At 32.4% G+C, this 27,253-nt stretch overlaps 1 protein-coding gene across 1 annotated transcript; it reads right to left on the bottom strand.

Moving 5' to 3' along the window:
• Nucleotides 1-27,253, bottom strand: LOC134702153 (uncharacterized). Its single transcript, XM_063563238.1, has 7 exons — nt 27,215-27,253; nt 26,564-26,635; nt 23,394-23,445; nt 7,524-7,784; nt 5,340-5,780; nt 3,774-3,931; nt 1-1,245 (listed from the first exon to the last, which is right to left on the bottom strand). The coding sequence occupies exons 1-7, from the start codon at nt 27,251-27,253 to the stop codon at nt 1-3; spliced, it is 2,268 nt and encodes a 755-aa protein (XP_063419308.1).

Genomic DNA, 27,253 nt, shown 5'->3' with positions numbered 1-27,253 from the left:
TTATGTGTCTATGAAGTATTTATGTATTACACTTACCCATGGTGCTTTATTTTGTTGATCTGACCATTCATCTATGAACATGTGTTTAATTTGACATGTGTCACATTGATATGTAGGCTCTTCCATGAATATGTTTGATCCTGTCACACACTTTGGCTCAGTTAGGCCACATTCCCACTTTTTCTCAAATTTTACATTTGACATCTTGAATCTTGTATGCATGATTGTGTTTAATTCCTCTGTCACAAAGTCGGCAATGTATTTGTATAAACCACTTTTAATGTCTTCCCCAAATTCCCAAACCTGAATCTGAATAACATTTGGACATGTCATTACAAGTAATTTTCTTAATTTCGTTGTTTCATGTTGTAACTCAAAGACAGCAGTGCCTTTAAAAAGAGCAACTTGTCTTTTTTTCTTCTTACTGTCAATCACTTCTGCAACTGTATACTTCCTGCTCAGTGAAGCTATCAAATGATTCATTAAATGTGGTGGTAGAAACCGAAATCTGAAACACAACCACGTGGATCTTTTACATATATCTTTTGGCACATTAAACATTTCATAAATGTCACGCTCAGGTTCTGCTTTAACCATACAAGGTACATAAAAGTAAGGATTTTCATCAGCACCTGATTTGTTTGGACGTATAATGATATCAAATTTCTCCATTACATTCAGGATATAGTCTTTATGTTCATACAACATGTGTGTCTCTTTTTTAAATATATCTTCTAAAACGTCATAATTTAATTTGCCTGTATGGTAAAATTCATTCCACCTTATTTGATTTTTAGTACTAGCTTGAAATTTCCTTGCTGTTACTATACATTTAAAAGCATCAGACAACCATTGTGTATCTAAAATAATATTCTCTGGGAGATCTTTGAAATAAACTAAAGATCGGAGTTCATGGTGAAATTCTAGAAATAATATCAGTTCTTTCTCAGTTAAAGGCTTTGGTGTAACAGAAGAAATGTTCTTCATTTCCTGATAGGTGATAATCGGTAACTCTTTCTTCTTTTCTTGAAGTCGTTGCTCCAGTTGTATAAATTTTAACGGATAATCTTTGTTCCATGCCCTCATTTCTCTGGCTAAGTTTATAATGTCTCGTCTTATTTGTTGAAATACACTGTGATCATCTTCTTTATTAGAAATAAAGTATTCACTCCTTACATGTCCACGTTCATCATCTGCCAGATTCTCGGTGTACACCAACAAACTTTCTCTGCATGCCTCCTCAACCTACAAAACATAATATTTAGGTTCTTGGTATTTTGTGTGGTTTTCTATTGCTTTAACAGTTTAAGTTTTTAAAGAAGAATATTAGAAACAAGAATGTGTCCAAAGTACACGGATGCCCCACTCGCACTATCATTTTGCATGTTAAATGGACTGTGAAATTTGGTAAACAATCTAATTTGGCATTAAAATTAAAAAGATCATACCATAGGGGACATGTGTACTAAGTTTCAAGTTGATTAGACTTCAGCTTCATCAAAAACTACCTTGACCAAAAACTTTAACCTGAAGCGGGACGAACGAACAGACGAACGGACCCATAAAACATAATGACCTCTACTATCGTAGGTGGGGGCATAAAAACTGTTATTGCAGCTTAATATTATGAAAATAATACAATAATACATACTGTTATATTATATCTTGTTGAAATACTACAATTTATGTACCATGTGTGGAATTAAGGTGAAATACTATAATTTATGTACACTGTGTGTAATTAAGGTGAAATACTATAATTTATGTACACTGTGTGTAATTAAGGTGAAATACTATAATGTATGTACCCTATGTGTAATTAAGGTGAAATACTATAATTTATGTACACTGTGTGTAAAAAGGGTAATTTACGTACACTATGTGTAAGGATTTAATTTCCATGAAGGTATATTAACAAGAGTGCTCTAGCTGTGATATCTTACCAACTTTACGGATCATGATTGAATTTTTATGTTAAAAGTCTTTAAGTTTAAGGTTAAATTATAGGGATACATATTGTCTTTTATTGAATAAACTTAACACTATCGCAAGGTCCATGAAAAGGGGTGTCCAAGGAAATATGAACCTTGCCAGAGGGACATGTACATCTTATAATAATCCTATCCACATATGACATCTTTCCTGCCAGTATCTGAGAAATAGGCGAAACAACAATCACTTAATATTGATCAATGAAAAATATAAATGGTGGCAAGGTCAGATGAACCCTTCTAGACAGATAAGTATCCCTAGCAATCATTATTATGGAAATCCAGGTCCAGGATTATTGCTTCTGCACTTCATACAAAATATTTGTTTATACCCTTAAAAAAACACAAAAAGAATTCTTAAATAATATTGGTATGATTCCACTTCAAAAACAAAATAATATAATCCTTTAATAAAATGCTTCGCTGAGCGCAGCCTGATACGACCGTAGAGGTCAAACCCTGAACAGTTGGGTCAAGTTTGGACACAATATTCAAGCTTGATACTGTCTGAATTTAGATTGTAATCAAATTTTTTACATAATATAGGTTTCTGACACAAAATAAATGTGGTCAAAGATCTGAAAAATTTGAAATGGGACATTTAATTTATTAAGAATGGTCTGATATCCAAAATCTAACAATATGGTTAGATTCAGCATTTAAAAAAACACACAAAAAATAATTTTAGGTGAAATCAAACAAAGTTTAATTTTGGACCCTATAAACCTTAATATAAACTGATTTGAAAACAGGGTCCAAAATAAAAAATCTAAATGCACAATAAGATTCAGCATATCATACATCCGCAATAATTCAGTTTTTGATGAAATCAAACAAAGTTTAATTTTTGACCCTTTTGACCTCAATGTAGACCAATTTAAAAATGGGGCTCAATATCCAAATAGTAATACAAGGTTAGAACCCCCAAAAGTTAAAGACTTTAAATTAATCCCATTGAAATTGGTTAAAAAATTTGTATTTATTTTCAATTAAAGATTTCTTGCTATTGCGCAATACATTGCTGTTGTGCAATACTGTTCAATTTATAGCTTGCTGTTCAGTGTGAGCAAAGGCTCCGTGTTAAAGACCGTACTAATAATGGTTTACTTTTATAAATTTTGACTTGGATGGAGAGTTGTCTCATTGGTACTCATACCACATCTTCTTATATCTACCAATTGAAGATTTCTTGCTATTGCACAATACTGTGCAATTGAAGATGTCTTGCTATTGCGCAATACTGTGCTTTTGAAGATTTCATGCTATTGCCCAATACTGTGCTATTGTGCAATACTGTGCAATTGAAGATTTCTGCTTGAAGCTTTTTAAAAATTTGGAAGAAAAAAATTATAAATCCCCAAAAAATTGGAAAAAAAAAATCCCCCCCCCTTGGAGTAATTACCCCAATCCCAGCCTTCCCTTTGTGGTATGGAACCTTGTAGTACAATTTTAGAGAGATCCATAAACTTACACACAAGTTATTGTCTGGAAACTACAAAAATGCTTGTTTTTGGCCCCTAATTCCTAAACTGTTTGTACCATAACCCCCAAAAGCAATCCCAAACTTCCTGTTGTTAAACCTTCTGGTAAAATTTCATAGAGATCCATTCACTTAAAACTAAAGTTATTGTCCGGAAACTAAATGTGTCTTCGGATGACGACCACAACATGATAGCATTATACGAACGCAAAAAAAAATTTGCGGTCATATAAAGAGCAGAACAAACAAATGAAACAATAGCAATGTGTCCAAATTTATACGAATGTGTAAACATCATATACCGTGTCTGCTTCTGAGGTCACAGCATCTTTCCATGTGCCAACAATAACTACTGGTGGATCAAGATCACCTGACATAGTCGTCTTGTCATCAGATATAATATTTTTCTCTTCCAGTCTACTGTAGCAATGTATTGAGTCAATCCAAAGTCGGAATAAAGCTATAAAGTCAAAGTACAACGATTGTATATCAGCATTTACTCAAGTGGGATGAAGATTGCCAGTATTTATTATTTCAAATTAAGGCGACAATAGTTTACAGATAAACAAATACTGTAAACTGATTTGGAAGAGACAAATCAAAGTAACAAACAGCAACTGAAGGAATTACATGATACATGTACTACAGATTTCTAAGTTATGAAAAATTCATCAACTAGTTACGTAATTAATTTGAACCACACATGTGACGTCATGTCCATTTTAAATAGAATAAAATCATCAAATGAATGATAACTACACATTTTACTCCTTCAAATATACATATTAAAATCCACAACTTTGACACTTTAGTAAGGCTTTACATATCAGCCCATAATGCAGAAGCTAGATTACATTTAACAAAATTTATAATTACAAATGAAATAATTTATTAATAGATATAGGAAGATGTGGTGTGAGTGCCAATGAGACAACTCTCCATCCAAATAACAATTTATAAAAGTAAACCATTGTAGGTCAACGTACGGCCTGTAACAAGGAGCCTTGGCTCACACAGAACAAAAAGCTATAAAGGGCCCCAAAGGAGTATGTTCGATAAGGTCCTTAAATGGCCCCATTATTTAGTGTAAATTTCAAATTCGGATTTATTGACCAATATCACAATAAATTATAGCTAATACATTGATTAGATAGGATATAAGCCATTTTGTTGAAAATTTTACGTTTCTGCGTTTCATTATGACGTCACAAGTTGTACTCGCATTGATTTTTCACGAAAAAATCAATGAAAATGGCTTAATTTCCAAAGATTATTTGACAGGACACATAGAGCGCATACGTCGACAACAAAGATCTTTTAAAATAATGTTTGTGAAGAAATTTAATATATCTTATTTGAATATTTAATTGTCGACGCCTGCGCGCTATGTTTCCTGGTCCTTTATATGGTTGAAATCCAGCTGATTTTGTCAAATTTCACCAAAATCCCTTATCTTGACCTTTTTGGGATGTAAAAATCAACGTGATAGAATTAAACTTTGACCAAAACAGCTCTGTTTAACTTTCTCACATGTCTTTAAGGCAACTTAAAACAATTATTGTCTTGTAACCATGAACTTTATAATTGAGGCCAAATATGGCACTTACCGAACTTTCTCCTTTACTAGTGTAAAACCATTCAAACAGGAAAACCAACGGTTTAATCTATATAAAAAACAAGAAACGAGAAACACTTATAACTTACATAAACAAACAACAACTACTGTACATCAGATTCCTGACTTAGGACTGGTGCAAACATTTGCAGTCTGTTTGAGGACAGGAGTTTTGGTAAATATATCTTTAAATCTAAGACAAAAAATGAACTATCATTTTATAACTTACTGATTGATCAATATGATATATAACCTTGTGCATAAGGGTCATCAGCTTCATTGAGTTTTGTAACAACAAGATACATTGCATTTTGGGACAGAAAGGTTTGATGAGTGTGGTAAAATTCTTCATCTCCCGCAAAATCCCACAACAAAAATGTAGCATACTCCTCTTTGTCATGTACATCAACCTTAGACTTAGCGGTTAGCATAGTTTCGAAATCCCTTGCTGCTTGTTCAGAGGGCTGCTGGGGAGTTACTTGAGGTTCTGATTGAGGTTCAGCTGCTTCTGGAGTTTTTATTGTTTTATGTTGCTTGGATGCTGTCTCTGATTTCTTTGATTCATCAACAGATGCTACGGGTGTTTTGTCCTTAATGGCTATGTGGGATTCTACTTGTTCTTGAATTGTTCTTTTGTCCTGAAGTTTTCCCAAATATCCTTTAAAAAGTCTTGCTTGAGTTTCTTCATAGTTTTCTATGATTAGAAAATAACAATATTAGTTTTTGTCTAATATACTGTGTAAAAAGAAATGAGAAAAAAGCTTAAGATAAAGGTATGAAATAAACATTATACACGGCGAAAGATACCAAAGATATGTGAATTTCTAAATTAAAAAACAAAATGACAATGTGCAAAAATAAAATAATAAAAAAACAACGGAAGGCTAACAACAAGAAAGAAAACACAACATTATAAAAACTAAATGGTTTAAGAGAACATAAAAAATGCATTAAACTTGGCACATTTTTAATTTTCGTTGAAAATATTATATTTACTATCAGTATTAAAAATTTAACAGTTTCACAAATATTCCCATTTTGCAACGTTTTGATCTTTCTTGGATTATCTATTTTAGCGTTTATCATCAGCTTTCAGTCATCAATTGATTTTTTTTTATGTATATCAATGCATGTTATAACATGCCTTGAAAATTTTCTCTCAATATAAACTATCACATTTTCTGCAAAATACTGAAAAAAAAGTTAAAAATTGTCTTTCCAGGCCAATAACTCCTATATCAATGATGAATAATTTGTAGAAATTATTTCTGTTTAAAGTATCTGTCTATCTATCCTTTCTTCGGTAAATAACTAAACTGTTGACAGAGAGATATGTCTCGCCTAGAAAAAGACACCTGCACTTTAGCAACATTTTTAATTAATTCAAAGTTACTGGACCATATAAAGGTAAAGGATAGTGCATCAACATGATCTTCAAACTGTGATGTACTGATAAAGTAATGCAACTTTATAGAAAATATCATTGTCTTACATTACAAGTTCATATCAAACATTTATTCCAAACTAACTTAACATTGAGAACTGCTAATTTATTAAAAGTGACTGGACGACAGAGCTTCAAAAAAGTCTTCAAACTGATATGTACTGATAGTAATACGACTTCATACAAACTAACATTGATCAATCACAAGAAGATCCTATCAAACGTTGTCACTCATGATAGTTGTCAAACTGATATATACTGATAATAATGCAACTTAATATTAAATATCAACGATCTTTCTTAATTAGTAGTTGCAATCAAACTAACTTAAGCAGAAATATAAAAATTGTTGATGCCTCCACCCCAGCCATCACCCGAAAAGCAACCTATAAGTTGCAGGCGAGACAAAAATTGTTGATGTAAAGTTTGATTCAGATTGACCTAGTAGTTTCAGTGAAGAAGATTCTTGTAAACGATATATGCACATGGTTCTATGGGTCAGGTGAGGTGAAAATAAATAGGTGGTCTAGGTAAAAACACTAAATTTGCACAAAATGGCCATTTAAGAGAAATCCTTCCTTTATTGGGTCCTTTGATAATGTTGTTAGAAATGAAAAGGGGGTAAATTTTGACATCCAAAGGAATTTGCTAAGGGGTAAAATGAACTTTTAACAATAGTGCAAACACTAAAATGTCTAGTCTGAATAAAATGCAAGAAAAGGCTATCAAATTCCTGAAAGGAATTGCACATCTTGACCCATCTGAAATAGAGATATTATCAGGAATAATTAAAGTATCACAGTACTTTGGTTTGATGAGGTTTAGGTCACATGAATCGTTGTCTGACTGCCAGGAATGTCTTAAAACAAAACTTTACAGAAATAAAAAAAAATAAAAACAATAGATATTTGCAAGACTATACCATCAGACCATTATGATCAGTATATATACCAGATAAGGACAAACCAATTTTTTTAATTATCAACATCATACCATCTAACTTATTCCATATACCATCATTCGACATTGCTTTGCATTTAATTTTGTGAATTTCGATTCCATTTGTACTGGTTACATCTGTTATGTCTTCACCAAACAATCTTCTAATCAATGACGTCTTTCCTGCACCTTTTTTTCCAACAACTACTAAACGTATGTCTCTCTTTTTCTCAGAGCCTGACTCAAGTAATTTGAGGTACAATTCAATAGATCTTTTGTCAGCCATTATTCTTATTTCAGTTGGAACCATATCACCTAAAACGGCATTTTTCAGAAATGTTTTTTTATTAAAGCAAAACATAACTTTACTCATCTATAAACATACAACTATTCTTTTGAGTGCCTGTTTTCATTTTATGTAAGTTTTAGAAGTTTTGATAGAATCTATAGTTTAAATTGGAATTCAATTGTCATGATTTGTTAAAAAATTTCATATTTAACTAGAATTAAGCTCGGACATACAGATGGACACGAGTAACACATAATGCTCCCTTCTCTTCTATTTGGGCTCACAAATCATAACAAAGTAAACAGGTATACAGCAAAATTTGTCCTTTTTTATTCATATCAAAATTGGTGAAAAAAGAAGTTTTTTTATAGTTTTAATTGGAAGTCTTAGTGAGTTGAATTGTCATGATTCGTTCAAAAATTTAATATTTAACTTAAGACCTAAGCTCGGACATACAGATGGACATGAGTAACACATAATGCCCCCTTCTCTTCTACCTGGGCTGACAAATCATAACAAAGTAAACAGCTATACAAGTACAGCAAGATGTGTCCTTTTTATTCATATCAAAATTGGAAAAAAAAAATCAAACAGAAAATTAAAGTAGTATACCCTAAAAAATCATTTTGTGATTTGTCTCCTTGTTACATAAAAATCCTTTTTTCACACAATAAATTCTTTGATAATTTAATACTTTGTATACATATAATACCACTTAAGATTATACACTGTGAACAATCTTAATTCATGAGTTTTAAAGTAAAGTAGTGATTTGGTCCAGCTGAAAAAGGTTAAAAATAAGCAATTCGGAAATAGTCAAAAGATTTCAAGACCCCCTGAACATAAAATTGTCGATATTCTGAGTTAGAGCTGATGAATTTTCTATAATTTTGATTTAATTTGTGCCAAAGGTAGTACACCACACTGTAAAAATATTATTGAGAAAGTGCAGGTGGAATTTTTTTTATGTCCATGTATTGTCTTAAAGAAATGCACTACCAAATAACTGTGTTATAACTTGGAACAATTGACTTTAAGAGTATTGCTTATTTTACATGAAATTGTGATAAGTAAAATTAAGAGAAAACAGAGAATTGACCCTGAAAATAGAGACAAAAATCTGACAAAATAACAGAAATCATAGCCTGATCGAGGCCAACAAGGGGTCATCAACATTGTGAGAAAATCCAAAACCCAGAGGCGGCTTCAGCTAAATCTAAAAGGAAATGTTATCTTAAAAGAAATTACAAAGTCATTTTCCATATAATTAAATCAACAAGAATAACTCTTTTAAAGTAGTTGATCAACACTTATTTTCAAATTTGTAAGAAGCACTGCTGATATAAATCTTTGTTATCAGTTTTTCTCATCGAAACTTCGACAATTAATTTTTTCCATACCATTATTATCACTCATTTTCAAACAGTTTTTAGAAAAACACCTAAGATATAAGTTGGATAAAAGAAAATGGCAAGAATTGAACACATGAGAGTGGTTACCATGCATTTTTCTATATAATCATAATGTCCAAGCTTAAGGGGCATATTTTTTTTCAAAAATAGCTAATCTGCCCTGATTTTCAAATTCACGTGAGACATCAATGACATAATTCTTTGTTATAATGTTAATAAAAATCTAGCAAAAATTGTGAAAGCTCTTACAAGACTAGATGGACGTAACATGTGATGGTATTTCTGTGTCCCCAGCAGCATGTCACATACAGGACAAAAATTATCAGGGTATATATTTCCCCAATGAAAACCCTTCGTCAATATTTTACCTATTGATCTTGTATGAACTTTATTTTTGATAGAAAGATGTATTATCTGTGAGAAGAAAAAACTCTAGTAAATCTAGCATTTTCAAAAGGACATTTTTTCTATGAACGCTATAGTGAACCTTTATACATTGGGATGAACGGAAATTTTATGGACAACTTCTCAGAAACGGGCTAATAGGTTTTATATCTATTTTCCTTTATTTTCACAATGGAAGCAAACAACTGCTAAAAATGCGGGAAACACATTCGATCATTTATGTAAAAAACCTGTACAAGCTGCTGTGTTTTTTGCAATTTTTGATAAGGATCATACATATTGTCATGCCTTATGCCTTATACTAGATTCCCCCACCTGGCATGGTCTTCAACAATGGCCATTGTTTATTGAACATCGTCATTAATGGGGAATATCTCTATGAATAATTAGATGATAATTTAAATCATTTTGACAAATGTGTGGATCGTATCCTGCTGAACTTTTTTTTTTAAATTTCTATTTATATTATATGTTAGAATTTTTAAGATAATGGACAAAACTATGTTTAAAGATATCATTACATATGTATGTTAAAGGACAATAACTTGATTAACAAGTCGACAGAAAGGCAATTCTAGCTTATTTGCCGATTTTTACTTGCTGGTCGAAAGTGTATGTTTTTTTTTTGTTTTTTTTTTTACAGTTTTCAGAAAAACAGACAAAAAAATGTGCAAACAAATTATCATTAAAGGGCCATAACTTTAGATAAATAGTCGTAAACAATTTTGGTCATGTTGACGTATTTGTAGATCTTGTCTTTCTAGTTATTTTCTATTAAGGATTCAAAATATTTATTGTTAATTTTAAGATATGTGGAGGCAAAACCGCAAAAATGGTAAAAATTGTCATTACACTTAATTACGCTGACTCTTTAAGAAGTCCACTAAGATAACAACACTGTTTAATTATTTTTATAACTTGCATTGCTGATCATTTTGCTGTTTGAGGTTTCTTTCTATCTATTATAATTTAAAGTTAATCATGTAAATTGGCAAAACTAGTAAAAATGGTACAATACATATTTTAAGGGTTATAATTATAAGCAGTCGACAGTTATTAACAATAGATAGATAAAATTGAGAATTTAAATTGGTAATGTGTCATAGGGATTACAATCCGAACAAACAGCAGAAAAAAGTTGAAGGCTCAATATTCTGAACATTAGAGCCAACGTCAAGTTTCTATTTTAAAAGCAGTTTTCCAAATAATGTTCTTTTGTAGCCATGTCAGGCGCAACTTGGTTGGCAAGCCGGGTCATCAGACATATATCGTAACTAGATAGAGACCCAAATAATGAAAAATCATAAAATGGTGTCCAGTAGTTTGAACTAGAGAAGAGGATAACTGAACTAGAGGCTCTCAAGAGAATGTGTGACGTTCACCGTGGTCTATGAGCATATTAAACAAAGGACACTCTCTAACATAGTAGACAAGAATATACCATGCCAAAAATCTCTATTTTGTTGATCTTGTTTTTCTGCTATTTTAGTCTGTTAGGTTATTGGACTTATTAATAGATCTAGCCTTGATGATCTTTTTTATGATTTAGAGAGTTTATTTATCTAGGTCTAGCCTTGCTGATCTTTTTTGTGATTAAGAGAGTTTATTTGTCTAGGTCTAGCCTTGCTGATCTTTTTTATGATTTAGAGAGTTAATTTGTCTAGGTCTAGCCTTGCTGATCTTTTTTATGATTTAGAGAGTTTATTTGTCTAGGTCTAGCCTTGCTGATCTTTTTTGTGATTTAGAGAGTTTATTTGTCTAGGTCTAGCCTTGCTGATCTTTTTTGTGATTTAGAGAGTTTATTTGTCTAGGTCTAGCCTTGCTGATCTTTTTTGTGATTTAGAGAGTTTATTTGTCTAGGTCTAGCCTTGCTGATCTTTTTTATGATTTAGAGAGTTTATTTGTCTAGGTCTAGCCTTGCTGATATTTTTTGTGATTTAGAGAGTTTATTTGTCTAGGTCTAGCCTTGCTGATCTTTTTTGTGATTTAGAGTGTTTATTTGTCTAGGTCTAGCCTTGCTGATCTTTTTTGTGATTTAGAGTGTTTATTTGTCTAGGTCTTGCCTTGCTGATCTTTTTTGTGATTTAGAGTGTTTATTTGTCTAGGTCTTGCCTTGCTGATCTTTTTTGTGATTTAGAGTGTTTATTTGTCTAGGTCTAGCCTTGCTGATCTTTTTTTGTGATTTAGAGTGTTTATTTGTCTAGGTCTAGCCTTGCTGATCTTTTTTGTGATTTAGAGTGTTTATTTGTCTAGGTCTAGCCTTGCTGATCTTTTTTGTGATTTAGAGTGTTTATTTGTCTAGGTCTAGCCTTGCTGATCTTTTTTATGATTTAGACTGTTTATTTGTCTAGGTCTAGCCTTGCTGATCTTTTTTGTGATTTAGAGAGTTTATTTGTCTATCATAATGAGGCTTAACAGAAAAAGGTTTCTCTCTAAATATCATATTTTTCACGAACAAAGGCAATAAATAGGTGTGCTATGAGCGCATTATATGCCCGTCACATTTTCAGAGAATAAAGTTCAATTCCTTTTCAATGTCATATTAGACATTTATGAAAATCAAAAGGGAGCTCAGGCCTCGAAAATAACCTTGTCCGATTGTCCGGTACCAGAGAGAAAAAAGGTTGGACAAGTAAAAGCTGTATCACGCTTGTCCATCGGGACAAGTACAATTATTCTGCAGAAAACAAATTTCATCCAACTTTGATGAACAAGTATAATATTAAACAAAAAAACAAAAATTAATTTGAAATGTTTCTGTATTCTGTTTATTCAAATGCAAAACCTTTTTCTTCAACATGTTTACTCGCAATGGATAATTTTTAACTGGTTCTTTGTCAGGCACTTTTTAACAGGTAAAAGGTATACTATTCTAGGAAACCAGTCTTACTGATCCGAATCAATGATGCACTTTGTAGATAAGGTAACTTTACCGGTCCTACTAAAAAGCGCCCGGGAAAAGAAAAAGCGCCCGGGGAAAGGAAAAAGGGCCCGAGGAAGGACAATTAGTACCCGAGAGAATAAAATAATAATATTTTATAACAATAATTTTTTTCATTAAAAAAAAATAAATCCTTGCTTGTTTCGTCCTTAATAAACATGTGGATACGATGCCATCACAAAATCATATTTGATCATAAGTATAAAAAGAAACAATACTTGCAATATGGTGACCTATAGTTATTAATTTCTATGTCATTTGGTCTCTTGCAGAGAGTTGTCTCATTTGCAATCAGACCTTATATATATCTTCTTCTTTTTTCATTTGAACACACGTTTTTCAACTTAAAAACAACAGGATACAAATCCAATGAGTGTAAAGGCCTATCATATGGTGCCGCATGAGTCTAATGAGACTGATGAAAAATAAAACCTATGACATGACAAGTTGTACTTGACTCATATTTTTGAAGAGTATTTCAAAAGAAATTCATCCAATTCTATTCTATTGTTTGAATTCGTTTTGTTCTACTTTAATGAACTTAAAATGTAAAAAGGGTATTTGTAATAAAAAAATTGGACAAGTAACAATTTCATTCGGACAAGTAAGTTTTGGTATGTACTTGTCCTACTGGAATTTGTAGAGGCCGTGGAGCTTACATCAATAGATATAAATAATCCATCAAAGTTTAATGAGGATTACTGAAAGCAGTTTTGAGTTATTGTCCAAATACCGGGAAATCACCCCTTTGATAAGAACAAAACCCCAAAACTCGTAAACATAAAATCTAAAATTTATAAAATACTAATGAGGCTCACATAAATAGATTTAAACAATTTACCAAATTTTTATGAGAACTGCTGAAAGCATTTTTGAGTTATTGTCCAAAAACTGGAACATTCCCTCTATTTTATGAATAAAACATAAAATCTAAAATGTATAGAACTTGAAAGGGAGCTCAGATATAGATATAGGTATAAATAATTCACCAACATTGCTTGCAAGTTCAGGTGAAAGCATTCTTGAGTTATTGTCTGAACACTGGAAAAATCAATCTTTTTCTAATGAAAAAAAAACAAACTAAATGGAGCTCATGTCAATAGATATAAATAATTCATCAAAGTTGTATGCAAATTCGTTAAAGTGTTTTTGAGTTAATATCTAACATGTTGAAGTTGGATGGACAGACAGATGGACAACAGTATACCATAAAAAGTCCCATAAACAGGCGTATAGAAATGAAAAAAATCGTAAAATTTGCCATTGATGGGCAATAACTTCTATAAGAATTTGTCTAACAATTTAGACTTTTATATGGACAATTGGTAGAGCTCATTATTCTGAACGTATGTTTCCTTTCCGATTTTCTCTTTTTATAACGGTTAAAAAAAAACTACACAAAATTGTTGATCCCTATGTTAAATTTTAGCAATGACAGACAATTTGGTTGGTAGGCAGGGTTATCTGACACATTTTTAACTAGATACATTGATAATGATATTGGCCAAGGTTGGTTAAATTGTCTCAGAATTCAATTGACCATTTTGGTCTTGTGAACTTATGGAAGTACACCACTAATTCATTGTCCCATTGCTTTCTATGTTAAATTCCTCCGTTTCAAGCAGGCACACCTCTTTTATTTTAAGTTCAAATAAAGTGGCAAAGATTGCATTTCAAGGCAACACTTTATGGTGTCTTGTACTGAACAAATCAACATACCTTACATTGCATATAAGAAAGAACTGGTTCCAGGAACTTCAGATGTACCAAAACAGGTACTTCAGATCTGACAAACACACAAAATGTACCCTCTTTTTAAAATTTGGTGCAGTTTTTTTAATATTCAAAATTAAAAGTCCAAAAGTGTTATACAATGATCACCAGTCCTTCATCTTTCATTTGATACCAAAAATACCTAAATATTCTACATAATTTGAAAGTGACACTCATGCGTAGGAACTATTTTGTGTTAAATATGTACTACTTTCTGGTATGTGTTTTCTGGCCGGGCCTGAATTAGTGGTGTTACACCTATAACAGAACCAAACTTGCTATATTGACTTGAGCATTACTTTGTTTCATTCTATGATCTATTTCAAGCAATAAAAAACATATAAAGCTTTAGTCCAAATACTTTTTTATTAATTTAAAGCTCAAATTGGACTGGTAGTAACATTTGGGTTATTCAAAGAAAACTGCATATGTATATTACTATTTGCCAATATAATTTTTTTATTCACAATATCATTGTTTGAATTATTAATTTCTATTAGGAAAGCTATGTGCTTACTAATAGTCATATTTTTATCAGAGGTTCTTCATTAAATAAAAATATATTAGTCCAAATTTAAGACATAGATGAGAAATTATCCCCCCTTTTTTCTTGAAATTTGAAAAAGGCTTTATTTTTGTATGAATTATAATTCTGTGGTCAAACATAGATTAATAAGAGCAATTTATATATCCCTCAGCTAGATAACTTGCTAAACTGGTCCAAAATTGCATGTACAGTGAGATTTTAGAATCCTTATATGAGTATATACCATTTGCCTAGATTGTAAAAGGCTACCATAAGAAAAAAAAAAACTTGAAAAATCATGAGATTATTTTGACCAAGAGCTATTTGGTTCCATAAACAGGTCATAAAATACATGTTTTATAGATTTCAATCACAAAAAATGCAAAAATGAGAACTCGGAGTCAAGTCTTAACTGCATGCATGGTCTATGACCATAGAAGGCTAACATACTTGAGTATGCCAATTTCAGAGCTTAAATTTCCCATAAGCAGGACGGTTGACCCAAAAAAGATGATAAGACATGATTACTAACATCATATTTGACTTATTTTCATTGGAATAGGTACAACTTCTAAAAATTGGATTTCTGGTGATTCTCTGTAATAGGAAGTACACCACTAATTCATGGTCCCATTGCTTTCTATGTTAAATTCCTCCGTTTCAAGCAGGCACACCTCTTTTATTTTAAGTTCAAATAAAGTGGCAATCATTGCATTTCAAGGCAACACTTTATGGTGTCTTGTACTGAAAAAAACAACATACCTTACATTGCATATAAGAAAGAACTGGTTCCCCGAACTTCAGATGTACCAAAACAGGTACTTCAGATCTGATAAACAGACAAAATGTACCCTCTTTTTAAAATTTGGTGCAGTTTTTTTAATATTCAAAATTAAAAGTCCAAAAGTGTTCTACAATGATCACCAGTCCTACAGCTTTCATTTGATACCAAAAATACCTAAATATTCTACATAATTTGAAAGTTACACTCATGCGTAGGAACTATTTTGTGTTAAATATGTACTACTTTCTGGTATGTGTTTTCTGGCCGGGCCTGAATTAGTGGTGTTACACCTTATGTGTAGATCTTATTTTGCTGTTTACAGTTTATCTCCATTCATTATAATATTCAAGATACTAACCAAAAATTTTTAAATTTCCATAAAATTACCAATTCTAAGGCAGCAACCATACACAAGGTTGTCTGATGCGTCTTAAATTTCAGTTCAGAAGATCTTTACCTGATAAACGTTTTTATACATGTCAGATTTGCTTTCAATGCTTTAGTTTCAGTGATATAAGCCAAACACTGCATTGTACCCCTATGTTCTATTTAAGCTATGGCCGCCATCTGGCTAGATGGGCAGGGTAATTGGATTTTTTTTCTTTCAAACTACACATCCTGAGGATGATTGAGGCCAAGTTTGATTTTATTTGGCCCAGTAGTTTCAGAGGAGAATTTTTTTGGTAAAAGAAACAGAAGCTCACTGGCCGAGTAAATGAAAACCATTTTATAATGTGAAATTTAGTTATAGGATAAACTTGATGAACTTTCAACAACTGAATTAACAAGTGAAACTGCGAGCTACTGCTCACTGATGATACCCCAGCTGCAAGTGGATAATATAAATAGTGTTAAAATATGCAAGTGTTCGGTAAACAGGAAGTTGTCGAGTGATGAATCTGAAAATGCATCACATGGTATAGCTGACTTATATAAATCCTGAAACCAAATTTCAGAAATCCTTGTATTGTAGTTCCTGAGAAAAATGTGACAAACATTTTCAACTTGGCTATCATGTGTAAAATCATACAAGTGTTCGGTAAACAGGGTTTTGTCAAGTGATCAATCTGAAAACGCATCACACGGTTTAAATGACTTAGATAAACCCTGAAACCAAATTTCAGAAATCCTTGTATTGTAGTTCTGAGAAAAATGCGACGAAAAATATTTATGGGACGGACTGACTGACGGAAGGACGGACTGACGAACGGACGGACTGACAGACAGAGGTAAAACAGTATACCCCCCTTTTTTGAAAGCGGGGGTATAAAAAAGAAATCTAGAGGCTCTAAATAACATGTACAGTTCACCTGGATTTATATGCATCTTCAACAATGGACACCCTTTAACATCATAGACCAGAATATAAATCATGACTAAAATATCTCTTTCTGAGTTTATATGACCGAGAGTTTTTTTCTTTTTACAGTTTCGCTCTTTCTACTAAAGTGTTGCCAAAATACACTATAATGGTTAACTTTTCCAAACTGTGACATGGAAGGAGAGTTGTCACATTTACACTCATACATTAAACATCTTCTTATATCTATAACAAATATTTATTTAAGGGCAATCACTTAATTTCGACATGGGCCATGGTTTATAAACAGTCTTTAAACTAATATGAGCTGATAGTTATGTAACTTTCTAAAAAATATTGATCTATTACTGTAAATAACAAGTAGTTACTATCAATCTAACTTAATTCTAAGTGTTCGGTAAACAGGAAGTTGTTGAGTGATGATAATGAAAACGCATCACACGGAATAGCTGACTTATATAAACCCAGAAACCAAATTTCAGAAATCCATTTAATGTAATTCCTGACAAAAAAGCGACGAAAATATTATTGGATGGTCGGACAGACTGAAGACAACCCATGTGTAAAATGATGTAAGATGTAAAGTGTTTGGTTAACAGGAAGTTGTTGAGTGATTAATCTGAAAACACATCACACGGTATAGCTGACTAATATATCAACTCTGAAACCAAATTTCAGAAACCTTGTAATGTAGTTCCTGAGAAGAAAAAAATTACGAAAATTTTCAACTTGGATGGCATGTGTAAAATGATAAAATGTTTTGTTAACAGAAAGTTTTTGCGTGCTGATTATGAAAAGGCATTACACGGTAAAATTGACTTATATAAACCCTGAAACAAAATTTCAGATATCCTTGTAATGTAATTTCTTGAGAAAAATGGGACGACATTTTTCAGTTTGGATGCCATATATAAAATGATGCAAGTGTTTGGTAAACAGAAAGTTGTTGAGTGATGAATCTGAAAACCCGTCCCACTGTATAGCTGACTTATATAATAAACCCTAGACCATATTTCAGAAATCCTTGTAATGCAGTCTCTGAGAAAGATGCAACGAAAAATATTCATGGGACGGACTGACGGACTGATGGATGGACTGACAGATGGACAGACAGAGGTAAACAGTATACCCTAACTTTTTAAAGCTGGGTTATAATTAACCTTAAAGTGGTACACTACACTGTAATTTCTTTATTGATAAAACATGATTGTTTTAATTTACATGTCTTGTTCTAAAAAAATGCACTATGGAATAACTGTGTTCTGATACGGAGAGTTGCTATTACATGGAACTCTCATGTTTGATCATATATTAGAATGAAGAACTGAAGGTTCTGAATGTTCTGAGCCATACCAATACCGCAATCTGTATCAGGAACAAAATATCTATTATAACTGCAAATATCTTTGACTTACTATTTGTGGTTCATCTTAAACTGACCTAATCACAAAGTTTAACATGTAAAATATACGCATACTTTTCAAAGTTAACAGACTATGACTGTGGGAACAAAGGCCAAATGATCTCTATGAATATGGGATGTGCTTATTCTAATACACCTGCATATCAAACATTGTTGGTCAGCCTTAAATAGATCTAATCATCTAAATTTTAAGATTTATACTTAGTTAAAGTTGAAAGTTGATATACCAGGAGAAGGTTCGAAATTGACATTTTTAACAACTTGCCTTTTAGGCAAGTGACCATGATACATTACTTGTACGAGAGCATGGAGATAGAAAACTAGTTGTCTAAATTTTGTTCTTGGTTCATAAAAGGTTAACTGCCCTTTATGGATATATAAAATCATGTAAATGCATTTCAAAGCAGAATAAAATGTAGCCCATTTGCAAAATTGCAAACAAAGCCATTTGCTCAACCTAAGTCCAAATATTTATGATGATATGTTTAAGCAAAGTATCAAAATAACATTCCAAGACATCATTATTTGGATTATAGTGACCAAAGAGAAAATTTGAAGAAGAATATATGGTTTAAGTCATTTGATAATATTTTTGTATTTTTCTTTGTTTATGTACACTTTGTACAATTGCTGTTTAAGTTGAATCAACACACTGTTTTTGGCAAGATGAAGAAATATGCTGGGAGGTAATTTCATGATTTTTTAAGGGGTCAAATTTTCGGTTTTTGTCCAACAAACTATGGCACTTTCCCTTTTACAGTTTGTGAGATAAACCAGCTGAATCGTCAAATTCCAGCCAAGGACAATTGACCACCTACTGAGCCAAAAGTTTATGTTACGCTATTCTCTATCATATCTTTATTGCCAAATATAGTTAAACTATTGCTTATTGTATCTAAGGACTTAACCATCAAAACATATTATTAATTAATAGACCATGAAAATGAGATCAATGTCAGATGAAACCTGCCAGACAGACTTGTAAACCTTACAATAATCCCATACACACAATATAGTTGACCTGTTGCTTGCAGGAACATAGCGATACAGAAAACACAAAGACTTAACATTGACCTATGAACAAAAAATTAGGTTGTTAATTTTCTCAATTGAATTGTTTCATAAATTTCATGTAAGGGCCTACTATTCTCATTGCTGAAAGCGGTACGGTTGCCTATAATTGCTTACATCCACTTTATTTTAACCTTAACGCCGTGGATATTTGTCTCATTAACAATCAAACCACATCTCATTATTCTTATATCAAGGTCAGATGAAAACTGCAAAACAGACATAGATATAAGATAGGGTATGATGCCAAGGAGACAACTATCCATCCAAGTCACAATTTGTAAAAGAAAAGCCATTATAGGTCAAAGTACGGTCTTCAACACGGAGCCTTGGCTCACATCTAACAGGAAGCTATAAAGGGTCCAAAAAATTACTAGTGTTCGACCATGCAAACTGGAAAACCAACGGTGTAATTCTATAAATAAACTGTTAACACAGAGAAATGTCTTGCCTGTTTGTAATTTTGATATTAATGCAAATGTTGAAATTAAAAAAAAACAATAGTTAAATTTAGTTATGCAATATTCAAAGTCAATGAACCATGACTGACGGTACATGGCTAACCAATCTCCATGGAAATGAGATGTGCCAATGCTTATACAACTGCATACCATTGACTTAGTTTAAACATATTTATTCATAGTGGAATTGGAATATTGCAACTAATTTTAATCCCTTGCCACTTAGCAGGTGCCAGTGCTACCCTGTAGCGGCATTAGCCTGCTCTTTTTTCGAAATCTGCAAGGGTGTCATTTACGTGCAAGAGATATGGCTGTCTCTTCACATAGGTCAGCCGCTTATTGCCCCCTTCAGACGGACTATCATCGTTTCTCAAGACCATTCTCGCAAATGGTATGAAAGGACAGTTGAAAATTCAGTTCCTGAAATTTTCTCCCCAAAACAGGGATCGATCCAGGAACCTTTATGTAAGTAGTCTGGTGCGCTAACCACTACACCAAGGCTCTATACCATAGACTTATCATAAGGTGTTCCCTTTAAACAAACCTAAACACAAACATTAACTTGTAAACTATAGATATTAGTTGAAAAAGTTTTAAAGTCAATGAACCATGATGAGGGGGTGCTACTATATAATCTGTAAGGAAACGAGACTTGCAAATGTCAATACATATGCATATCATTGACTTAACATTAGCAGTTCATCTTAAACTGATCTAATCACAAACTAACACACGTGAACTAATCAAAAGCATTAAAGTCAAGAGACCATGCCTGAAGAGCAGGGCCAAATATTCTCCATGGAAATGAGATGTGCTACTCCTTATAAAACTGCATACCAATTAACATTGGTCTACCACTAATGGTTCCCCTTGAACTGTTCTAATAACAAACTTATACCTGTAAACTAAGCAAAAGTTTCAAGTCAATAGACCATGACTGAGGGGGCGGGGCCAAATAATCTTCATGAAAATAAAATTTGCCGATGTTTTAACAACTGCATACCAAATATCATTGACCTACCAATAGTGGTTACCAATAAACTGACCTAATCGAAAACTAATACATGTAAACTAAGCAAAAGTTTCAACGTCAATAGACCATGATTGAGGCGGCAGGGCCAAATAATCCCTGTGGAAATAAGATGTGCCAATGCAAATACAACTGCATGCCAAATATCATTGACCTACTACAAGTGGTTCAGCATAAATTAGACCTAATCACAAACTTATACAATTGTTGACGCCGCTGACATCGCTGACGCCGGAAACAGCATAACTATGTCTCACTTTTTGACTCCGTCAAGGAGAGAATATATAATAAATAAACTCATCATAGATACCAGGACTAAATTTTGTAAATACGCCAGACGCGCGTTTCGTCTAAGAAAGACTCATCAGTGAGGCTCAAATCCAAAAAAGTTAAAAATGCCAAAAAAAAGTACGAAATTGAGAGCATTCAGGACCAAATTCCTAAAATTTTTGCCAAATACAGCTTAGTTAATATATGCCTGAGGTAGAAAAGACTTAGTATTTAATTTTTTTTTGTAAACAGTCAATTTATAAATATAACCATATCAATGATAATTCATGTTAAACAAAAACGCGAAACGAGAAACGAGAAACACTCATGAACCACAAATGAACATCAGGCTCCTTTACAATTATTCCATACATGAAATATAGTTGACCTACTGTTTAATAGTACCAGAGCAAATAAAGGGCTGCGCTTAAGCGCATGATACGCCCGTTGCTCTTTTAACTTGTCTTTTGTGCTTTAAATGTATTGTCCCGAAATTGGAAAATCCCCCCTTTTTTAAGCATAAAAATTAATAACACGGAAATGTAAAATCTGAAATGTATCAAAAATTGAAAGGGAGCTTTTTTTTTATGAATAAAGCCCAGTAAATCCAAAACTGAAAATCTGAAGTTTATAAAAATTGAAAGGGAGCTTACATCAATAGATATGAACAATTCACCAAAGTTTCATGGACATTGGTGAAAGCCTTTTTGAGTTATTGTCCGAAGTGTTAAAAATCCCCCTTTTTTTTATGAATAAAGCCCCATAAAATCCAAAACTGAAAATCTGAAATTTATAAAAATTGAAAGGGAGCGTAGATCAATAGATATAAACAATTCACCAAAGTTTCATGGACATTGGTGAAAGCCTTTTTGAGTTATTGTCCGAAGTGTTGAAAATCCCCCTTTTTTTATGAATAAAGCCCCATAAATCCAAAACTTAAAATCTGAAATTTATAAAAATTGAAAGGGAGCTTACATCAATAGATATAAACAATTCACCAAAGTTTCATGGACATTGCTGAAAGCCTTTTTGAGTTATTGTCCGAAGTGTTGAAAATCCCCCTTTTTTTATGAATAAAGCCCCATAAATCCAAAACTTAAAATCTGAAATTAAAAAAAAATGAAAGGGAGCTTACGTCAATAGATATAAACAATTCACTAAAGTTTCATGGAAATTGGTGAAAGTGTTTTTGAGTTATTGTCCGAAGTGTGGACGACGGACGGACGGACGGACGGACAACGGTATACCATAATAAGTCCTGTCGACGACGGGCGTATAAAAATGCAGAGATACTGACTTGACAAAGCAAACTTTATCTGAATCACAGATCAAATACATGATTGAATTGTTATCCCTTTGTCTCGCTTTCAATGACTTTTGTCCCAGGTCAGACAAAATATATGGTTTCTAACACCTCTCATGTTAGCGTGTCATCTTTTTAATGAATACTTTTCTTGTTGAAATAATTCTAGCAAAGTATAATATTCCTCATTATTGCAGAGTACAAATTAAGCATGAACTATATATGACCATATAGTTTGATGGTACTTTAACTTGCTATTTTATATATATAAGAAAGCTGCTGACACTACAGCTTCATAGTTTGTTAGTATCTTGGTATTATAGTGATCTGGCTCAAGACCACAATTAATGACCCCGCTTTTCGTTGTCCACGAATATAGTTCCTTTTAATTAGAGTGTATTTTTCCTTAATTTTTTTTCTTTCCTTTCCTCACTCATTCCTTAAATCTTTTTGGGTGGAAATGAAAGAAGAGAGGTCAAATAAATTTTTGGAGGTTGTATTTTAACTGATTTTGATATGGAATGAGTGATTATGTCAAGTGCAAAAAGGTGATATTTACAGTTTTCGGAACATCTCTTGACTTGTCAATAGGGGTATGGATGTGTATTGGCTAAATTTGTAAAAGTGATTGCTTCAATCTTTCTGAATTTTGGATATATATTTGGACTAGGACAATACATTACACACACAAAAAAATTGACAAAAGTGCATGGTGCAATTTTTTTAATGATGCAAAAGGTTATAAAGAACTGATAGAGGAATTAATTGTGGTCTGTGGCCATCTATCTCATCAATACAATGCAATTAATTGGATAAAGTCGTACAGTAAACATGTTGTCATTCTGTAATTCCTAGAGTAGGGTATAATCATGAAAATGTGTTAAAACTAATGAAATAAAAGTCAATAAAAATTACCTTCTCCCCCTTGTCCAGCAGTCACACCTGAAAATTTCTCTGACATGACAGTCTGAAAAATGAAAAATGCACTGTAAATTAGTCCTATAACATATGACTTCGCATTCTTATTCGATTTTTAACGTTTTTATACTGATATTTTCTTCTTTTTTTTAATGCGAGGGTGGCACATAGATAGTAAAAAAAATTATATCAGAACAGCAAATAGAAAAAGTAAATAACGCCCCCGAGGTCATATGATATAGGACTAAACAGACTACTAGCAGTTAACTGACATGCCAGCTCCAGACTTCAATTAAACTGACTGAAAGATTATGATTTCATCATATGAACATCAGGCACAATCCTTCCCGTTAGGGGTTTAGTATCATACCATCATAACATATATGAGAAGAATAGTTAATGATTAAATGCAACAACATAAATGGAAACGCCATTTTTCGATCTTTCAAGAACCATACCTCCTGAACGGTAAAAGTCAAAATCGTCATTATTGAACTTGACCTCCATTTTGTCATCAGTAACAACATATTAAAATTTGAAAAGCTTTGGTTGAACGGTTCATGAGTCAATGCACGGATAACATTTGGTTGCCGCCCACCTGACCGCCCGCCGTACATCCCCAAATCAATAACCGACATTTTTGTCACAAAAATCTGGTTAAGTCACAAAAATCCGGTTAATAATATAGAATACAAATGTATACATTACATGAAATATATTGAACATTTTCCTATTTTGCAAGATAAACGAGAGATATATTATAAAGTTTAAAGGGAACAGGTTGTTTTTGAATTTGTAAAATCCCCTTGCAGGTATTTTTGTTCAAACAACAATTACACATTATGCAGGAAAAACCTGGCTTACTGATCATTTTTACCAAGTGTTAAAGTTTTAAAGATAAAAAACGGAAATGAAAACAAACAAGAGGCACAATCGAACTTGTAATACTCACCTTGGCATTTTTTTCAAAACTAAATTGGATTCATTACTTGATTGATTGACCGTGGTTAAGACAACTTTCACAGATATTGGAAAAGCATTAAAAAATGTCATTTAAGGTCAATAACTCCTATGGTCCATTGTTATTGGTCAGGCTGACATTTTCATGGACATTGGTGAAAGCCTTTTTGAGTTATTGTCCGAAGTGTTAAAAATCCCCCTTTTTTTTTACGAATAAAGCCCCATAAACCCAAAACTTAAAATCTGAAATTTATAAAAATTGAATAGATATAAACAATTCACCAAAGTTTCATGGACATTGGTGAAAGCCTTTTTGAGTTATTGTCCAAAGTGTGGACGACGGACCCCCTTTTTTATGAATAAAGCCCCATAAATCCAAAACTTAAAATCTCAAATTTATAAAAATTGAAAGGGAGCTTACATCAATAGATATAAACAATTCACCAAAGTTTCATGGACATTGGTGAAAGCCTTTATGAGTTATTGTCCGAAGTGTGGACGACGGACCCCCTTTTTTATGAATAAAGGCCCATAAATCCAAAACTTAAAATCTGAAATTAAAAAAAACCGAAAGGGAGTTTAAGTCAATAGATATAAACAATTCACTTAAGTTTCACGGAAATTGGTGAAAGTGTTTTTTGAGTTATTGTCCGAAGTGTGGACGACGGACCCCCTTTTTTTATGAATAAAGCCCCATAAATCCAAAACTTAAAATCTGAAATTAAAAAAAAACTGAAAGGGAGCTTACGACAATAGATATTAACAATTCACTTAAGTTTCATGGAAATTGGTGAAAGTGTTTTTTGATTTGAATTATTGTCCGAAGTGTGGACAACGGACGGACAGACGGACGGACAGACGGACGGACAACGTTATACCATAATACGTCCCGTCTAAAAGACGGGCGTATAAAAACTCAGAACAAAATCATCAGTCCGGAATAAAATCTGAACTTGATCTGTAACCCGTCATGGTCAAACTATATACCAATTATCAAATCATAATCTTAAAGCATGAAAAAAAAATGTGTGGAAAACTGATTACTTGCCTGAATTTCCTAGGTCAAAGGACGATAACTCTTTGAAAAATCATCAGATAGATATGTAGCTTTGTCACGGTAAAACTATATACCTAATATTAAATCAAAATCTTAAATATAAAAAAGATGATGTGGTATGATTGCCAATGAGATATTTGTTCCGCCTAACCGATGTTCCACTAGAAAACTTTGTTATAAACAATGTCATAATATCTGTTCCTGTCGGAAAAACAAATCTATATCATTTATTTCGTTAGGAACATATACTGTAATATTTTTTCCCCTGGAAATAATATTCCAGAATACTTTTTCCATTTGGAACTTATATAATGAAGGAACTTCTATTTCAAGACAGAGACAACTCCACATAAGAGACCAAATGACACAGAAATTAACAAATGTAGGTCACCGTACAGCCTTCAACAATAAGCAAAGCTATAAAAGGCCCAAAAACGACAAATGTAAAACAATTCAAACAAACAAAAAATGAACTGAAACAAAAAGTTAACACAGCAAAAAAAGACAACCACTGAATTACAGGTTCCTGACTTGGGACAGCAATACGAAAAAAAATGTGTAAAAACCCAATTGCTGGAATGAATTAAGGAAATCCTGCCACATGAAGAACACAAACTCACAACCTGAATGTTAAAAGCCTAGTGATACAGAACTGAGAAGTCAACTAGGTAAAGGATACTTGCAAAGTTTTACGAAGGCAAAGCCTAAAATACAATACAGTTATCTCCATTTTTAAGCATTCTATATAAAATTTAAAAAAAAACACAGTTAATTGTCGACATACTGTCTGTGAAAGAATATCATAAATCGAATTTAAAAAACTTGCTCTCGCCTCGTTCACTCTAGAATGAAATAGAAAACATCTGCTAATTTTGTTGATTATTGAAGAAATACATAACAATACATTGAAAAATGATGGCTTAATTAGTTAAAGTCCCCAAATATATGATGTTGTCGAATCAAAATCGTGTTAACAAATAATTGCATTGCAATTTAAAATCTTTTTTTAAGACTAATGTTTAATTGTTTAAAGATTTTTCTCCTTAAGAATCTTGGGTTTGCAGCATTTGCTGTCTTGGTTTTATATTTCTTTATATTTTGTAACTTATTTTCTACTTAAAGCGTTTGTAATTCAACACTATATTTGTACCTGTAAGTATTCCATCACTTCTTTATACTGTCCTTTCATCTCTTCTGCTGCTATGTCGTATGGAGTCTTACCCTGAAATACACGTAACAGATACATCTTTATATTGCTTTCATCTTTTTTATGACAAATAGGACTTTTTTTACATATCTTACAATTAGTAGCTGGGAGGGTGGTGTTTTATTTTATCTTTACATATATGCTAACCATATCATTTTCGTTCATCAAATAAATCTCTTCAGACAACATTCAGATTATTGTTCACAATTTTCTGAAGACTTCAAATAGGCTTTTAACTCTTTTTTTTTAAAGGAGATGAATAAATGCTTCATCTGTCCCCATTTGGTCTTGATTTTTTTGCAGTTTGAAGAATGATTAATGCATCCTTATATCTACACAAAGGGTGTGGGATATGGGGGATTTCATCCTTAACTATATTTTTACATTTTTTGGACACATTACAAATGTATCATGATTATTGACAGTTCTTTATATTCTTCTACTATTCTCTATTCTTTATATTATTGTATCGAATTATTCTATTATTGTATCGAACTATTCTCTATTCATTAACTGTTTGCCCATATCTCGAAAAACCCTCTACACCCTCCTGTGTCTGTATAAACCCATTCACACCCTTCTGCATTAGTGTACCCATCCACAACCTTCTATATTTGTATACCCAATCCACAT

This window comes from Mytilus trossulus, unplaced genomic scaffold (genome assembly GCF_036588685.1).
Source record: "Mytilus trossulus isolate FHL-02 unplaced genomic scaffold, PNRI_Mtr1.1.1.hap1 h1tg000406l__unscaffolded, whole genome shotgun sequence".
Classification (NCBI taxonomy): domain Eukaryota; kingdom Metazoa; phylum Mollusca; class Bivalvia; order Mytilida; family Mytilidae; genus Mytilus; species Mytilus trossulus.
This window is presented reverse-complemented; position numbering and strand designations above follow the sequence as displayed.

Bases quoted from the DNA above. Each gene is read 5' to 3' on its own strand.
- LOC134702153 (XM_063563238.1), bottom strand. From the start codon at position 27,253: ATGTGGATTGGGTATACAAATATAGAAGGTTGTGGATGG. The intron at 26,636-27,214 runs GTACACTAATGC...CGTGTATTTCAG, and splicing joins ATATAGAAGGTTGTGGATGG to GGTAAGACTCCATACGACAT. The intron at 23,446-26,563 runs GTACAAATATAG...TTCATTTTTCAG, and splicing joins AAGTGATGGAATACTTACAG to ACTGTCATGTCAGAGAAATT.